Here is a 4,772-nt window from a genome sequence, read left to right as displayed (position 1 = left end):
CCCCCCCGGCCCTCGGCTTTTCTTTCGTGCTTTAATACAGTAGTTGTAGGCGGTTTGTGCTTTAAAACCCCTGCGTGTAGGCAACACGCGGTGCATCGCCCCCTCTGCTAGCCAGACCTTGTATTGGGCCTTTGAGGTACCGATACACTGGAAAAACAAAGGTAGGATTCGAAGGGTTTCAATTTCAATGCCTTTACAAAGACATTAAAAATTAACGCCCTTGCAAATGCATTAAAACTTCTCAGAGATGTAAAAATTTAATGCCTTTGCACTGGAAACGAAAGTGTGTGAATATCCATTCGTACACTTAACGGGGTAAACGTGTGAATTTTTTCCAGAAAAACAGCCTCAGTGTGCGAATTCACACACCTACAACTGTGCGACATTCACATAACACTTGCGTTTCCAGTGTGAATATCTTCGTGCCTTTGCAAAGGCACTAAAATTCCAGCCGTAGAGAGGCATTAAGTTCTACCTTTATTTTTCCAGTGTACAGACCACGGATGGTGATGTGAAATTATTCCGTACTAACTTATATAAACTTGCTCTACTAACTTAACACTCAAAGAAGTGCGGTACTTTTTAAACGGTCGCGTCTGAACCGAATACTATTGAAAACTAAGATAACAATACGTACCGATTCGAGCGGATCCGACAGCTGGCAAACTTCGGCCGGCTGAAAGTTTTCCATCTTTAGTCCGTCACTGGCACAGGATCACAAGAAGACTGTCGCTGGCGACAGACTGTGTATGAGCGTAGTCCAGCTCCGGGCTCCGGCTATCCTGCTTCGCCGGGCTTCCCGGGCAGGGGGCTTAGGCCTGCCCCCCCCCCCCCCCCGTCCGCGTCCATGCCGTTCTCGAATACTTGATCACGGTGTACACTGGTGTACGCCGGTAAACTTGGTATTTGATTTCCCGTTCCATATATTTTATGTACGGGCCAGACAGTAAAGATATGTGCAGTACGTACTTCAGTGAAGTCAAGTGATGTATTGACCAACAAGACAGTTTGCGAAGTTATGGTACATCGTGTTTGGAGTGGACTGCAATCCAAAATTAAGGTCGCGGGCCCAATGACACATTGAAGGGGCGTACCGTCGACATTTCCCGCAGGTTTTTTTAACGACTTAGTGACGACGACAAGTGCTTATTTTTTCGGCCATATTTATGTGTTTTGTGAGCGTTTTTTAACAACATAATCTGTACTTTGATGGTACGAAGCGACCCTGAAAGAATTCAGGAACGCCATTTTGAGTCTTTATCAAACTCTGAGGAGATTCTTGTTTCCGCATTTTCCACGCGCGGTGGACAGAAATACCCACAGAAAGGCAGACGCCAGACATTGTTTTTTAGCGTGAATCCCCGTTGGCTATGCTCGTCTGTAACAGCGCTAAGCTGGCCCTCGCCAGCACGCAGCACGGAGGGAGCGGTACCTGCCACAACGGCCTGGACGACCGGGGAAGCCCTGGGCTCGGGCCCACCCGACGCCCGGCCGCCCGGTTATGCTCGGGTTTTGTGACCTCGCCTCCAGCTCGCTCCACCCCAGCCCCAGGCAGGAGGCCCCAGCTCAGGCACAGGCCCCAGCCCCAGGGACTGAGGCTCTCAGTCTCAGTCTCAGTCGAGGTCCAGCTCCAGCAAGCATCACATCGTCTCCGCTCCTCAACTTCACAGCCAAGGTAGGTCGTGCGGCTCTGTTGACAGTTTACACATTCACGATCTCAGTCCTGAACTTCAGTTCAAATCGAATTTTAAAACAGTCTTCCTAAAAAAAACTTTCTAATTTTGTGCGCAATCGTGAACTAAACCACATCCTTGCCGCAGCGGCACGCCCCGCCCTGCCAGCGTTATTCTTACGTCGGGATCGGATCGCCTCAATTTACTACAGCCGGTAAACATTTTGTGCAAAATTGAAGTAGCTCTGCTTCTTAGAGGGTCGCGAACCCTCTGCCCCATTCCATTTGAACGGTTGGTAAACGGACCCGCGTTGTTGGGAAGTGTTAATAATTTATTTTGGGTACGAACATGCAGTATTTCAAACGGCAATAAATTTATGCTTAATGTCATGCAGTCATGTGCAATTTGTATATAGTTCTGCTTAAACAGTGTGCATATACTTATGGCTGTTTAAAATTCTGCATGTTAATGCTCAAAAATGTGTAAGGGTTTAGTGCTCACCATAAAATTATTTCCGCGATTTAGGGAAGAGGGGCAGGGGGGGGGGGGCGAACCATTTCGCACAACGCTCTCATGCTATTTGAAAGGGCACCGTGGGGAAAGGCGTACCGGGGCTGTCCGGGGGATACCCGGGGATCCCTCAGGAGGCAGTCGAGCCCCGCCAGGTTGGCGGTGACCGGGTAGCCGTCGCGATGGCCGCGTCGCTTGCCCTCAGTTTGATGTTCCTGTCTTTTCTCGCCTCCTGTAACTAGAGCTTCGCGATGTCCCGGGGGGTGTCCGTTATACTTTTGTGCTTCTTGAAGTTGCGTTGTTCGCGTCTCTCACACGCGTTTTTGTTTGCAGGTTCTTCTCGACGCCAGGATGAACGGATTGGGAGGTGGCAAGCGGGGAGGTCGTGCTCCACGTCGTGGTCGCGGCGGGCGCGGCGCGGCGGGCTCGGGGCTCTTCCGCAAGCGCGGCCGGTACATCGACATCGACAAGAGCTTCATCGAGGCCATGCTGCAGGCGAACGACATGCTGAAGGCACTCGGGGGGGATGAAGAAGACGAAGACGACGGTTTTCCCAGCTGCGAGGAAATGAACAGGGACCTTGCCCCTCTTGCAAAGTAAGTAAAGGCGTGGCTTTTTTGCACCCTTGACACCCAGCCCATTCGTTTCTTACTGTTCGACACCCCAGGCGCGTTTTTTCGGACCAAGTCACGAGTTAGCTGACCTGTGGGGAAAGGGGAGTGCTGTGGGTTGCCTACATCCATGAGTTTTCGCGAATTGCCTACCTCTCTGGCGGCTTTCTATGACCGGGGGGGGGGGGGGGGTCCTTTCCCCTAAAAACCGCGCCTGGAACAGGAATCCTACTGGGAGGACGGGACTTTCTCTTTTGCTGAGCTAAATTGCCCCTGTATTAAAAAGTTTAAGTCTGGTTTGAAGAACGTGTCTGATAAAGCTTTTCTTCGCTTTCAGGACGGAGTGGTGCCTCAACTGCTGGACGCACCCGGGCTTTTCGCCGTGCTTCGTGCTGTGCCACCGGCAGGTCGGGCTGGGCCAGGCGCAGGACGAGGCCAGGGCGGCGCTCGCCGGCGCGCAGCAGAAGCTGGCCCGCGCTCAGCAGGAGGTCGCCGAGTGCCAGGAGCGCCTCGGCACCGTCCTGGCCGCCGGCGACGAGCAGGAGCACAAGAGAGCCTTCGACGCGATGGTGGCGGAGGCGCGAGCCGCGCGCCAGGCGGCGGCGGCGCCGGCAAACCAAGCCGGACCTTCAGGCACCTGATCGCGTTCATGCATCGTTTTATTTACTCTTTTATCTCTTTATTTCTGTAATTGCTGGCATAGTTTTGCTGAGTTTTTACTTGCGTCATTGACATGTTATGTTTCCCCTGCGTCTTCTCTATATTTTAGTCACTCACGCAGAATATACCGGTGTGCTCTGAATGTGTAAAATAAATGTTCTTTACGCCCCAATCAGATTGTGTCTTGCATAGTATGGCATTGGCTGTATTTCTTATTGTGTCTGTGTGTGTGAGCAGGCCTGCTCCACCCTGCAAACCCCTCTGACGGTCGACGGAATTCGTCTGCAAAAGTAAAGTTTCCCGCTGCGCCTGTCCCCCCTCCCTCTCTCTCTCATACACCCACACACACACACACACCGCCTTGTCATCGCGATATGACGTGCAGAGTCACCCCGCGTGTGTACCCGCGCCTGCCTCCCCCGCCCCTAACGCCTGATGGGATTACGGTCAGTACCTCATTGCAAGTAAATGAAATCAGCGCGCTGCTGCTGCTGCTGCTGCTGCGCACACCGGTCCAGCCGACTGTAAGCCTTCCTTATCAGTATTCCCCCATGATATCATGCGCGCCCACGCACTTGCCCGCCGGCTGCTCGGCTCCGCTCGGCTCTCCTCGGCGCTTTTGTCCGGTCGCAGCGCGCCCCGCGCGATTGAAATGCGCCACGCGCCGCCGCCGTGACGTTGCTTTGCTTTGCTTTTACCCGTCTAACCCAATCAGAGCCGACCGTGGCGGCGTGGCCAGGCCACGGCTCCTCGGGGATTTGGTAGTATTTCTCATACCGGGCAAGCGGGAGGGTCAGCTGACGCGCCTGAGGGTGGGCTGTTGTGTAGAAAACGGCGAAAGGACATGTGTGTAAAGTGGTGTAAAGCGTTTTCGGTGGTGTATTAAAGCATTCCGGTAAAGCTGAAATGCAGAAGAATGCGGGGAAGAAGAAAACGGAAATCACTATGCTTTAACACGGTGACTTCCGTTTTCTTGTTCCCCGTATTCTTCTGCATTTTAGCTTTACCGGAATGTTTTATTAATTCCAAGACGGGAATGAGTTTGCGCTACTTAGAGTATGGGTCCGAAGGGTGCTAAACTACGTATACCAGCGTACCGGGTGTCCAGGCTGATATGGCAGTGCGTTGGGTTGCCTATGCACTGGCTGCAGGGGTTCAGGAGCGGGGTAGGTGGCGGTAGTGTGGTGGCAGCGCCCCGCGGCTTCAGCACCTGCAGCCCCTGCAGCCGGTGCACAGGCAACCCAACGCACTATCATATGTTAGCTTGCACAAACGGTACATCAAATTAACGTCTTTTTTCGTAATTTTCTCTGATTTT

The 4,772-nt window shown here is 52.8% G+C and overlaps 1 protein-coding gene across 2 annotated transcripts in view; it reads left to right on the top strand.

The window, feature by feature from the left end:
- The window catches only part of LOC113206002 (uncharacterized), a 191,803-nt gene that overhangs the window by 27,667 nt on the left and 159,364 nt on the right, over positions 1 to 4,772 (top strand). The window contains exons 5-7 of one of the 2 annotated variants that reach the window (XM_026421866.2): positions 1,388 to 1,675; positions 2,517 to 2,779; positions 3,132 to 3,685. The exons of the other annotated variant lie outside the window; for it this stretch is intronic. Coding sequence (XP_026277651.1) covers positions 1,502 to 1,675; positions 2,517 to 2,779; positions 3,132 to 3,435 — 741 coding nt within the window. The 5' untranslated portion in view covers positions 1,388 to 1,501 and the 3' untranslated portion in view covers positions 3,436 to 3,685. Of the gene's footprint in view, positions 1 to 1,387; positions 1,676 to 2,516; positions 2,780 to 3,131; positions 3,686 to 4,772 lie in introns of those variants that run through there. 2 annotated transcript variants of the gene reach the window in all.

This window comes from Frankliniella occidentalis, unplaced genomic scaffold (genome assembly GCF_000697945.3).
Source record: "Frankliniella occidentalis isolate FOCC.00 unplaced genomic scaffold, Focc_3.1 Scaffold136, whole genome shotgun sequence".
Lineage (NCBI taxonomy): Eukaryota > Metazoa > Arthropoda > Insecta > Thysanoptera > Thripidae > Frankliniella > Frankliniella occidentalis.
This window is presented reverse-complemented; position numbering and strand designations above follow the sequence as displayed.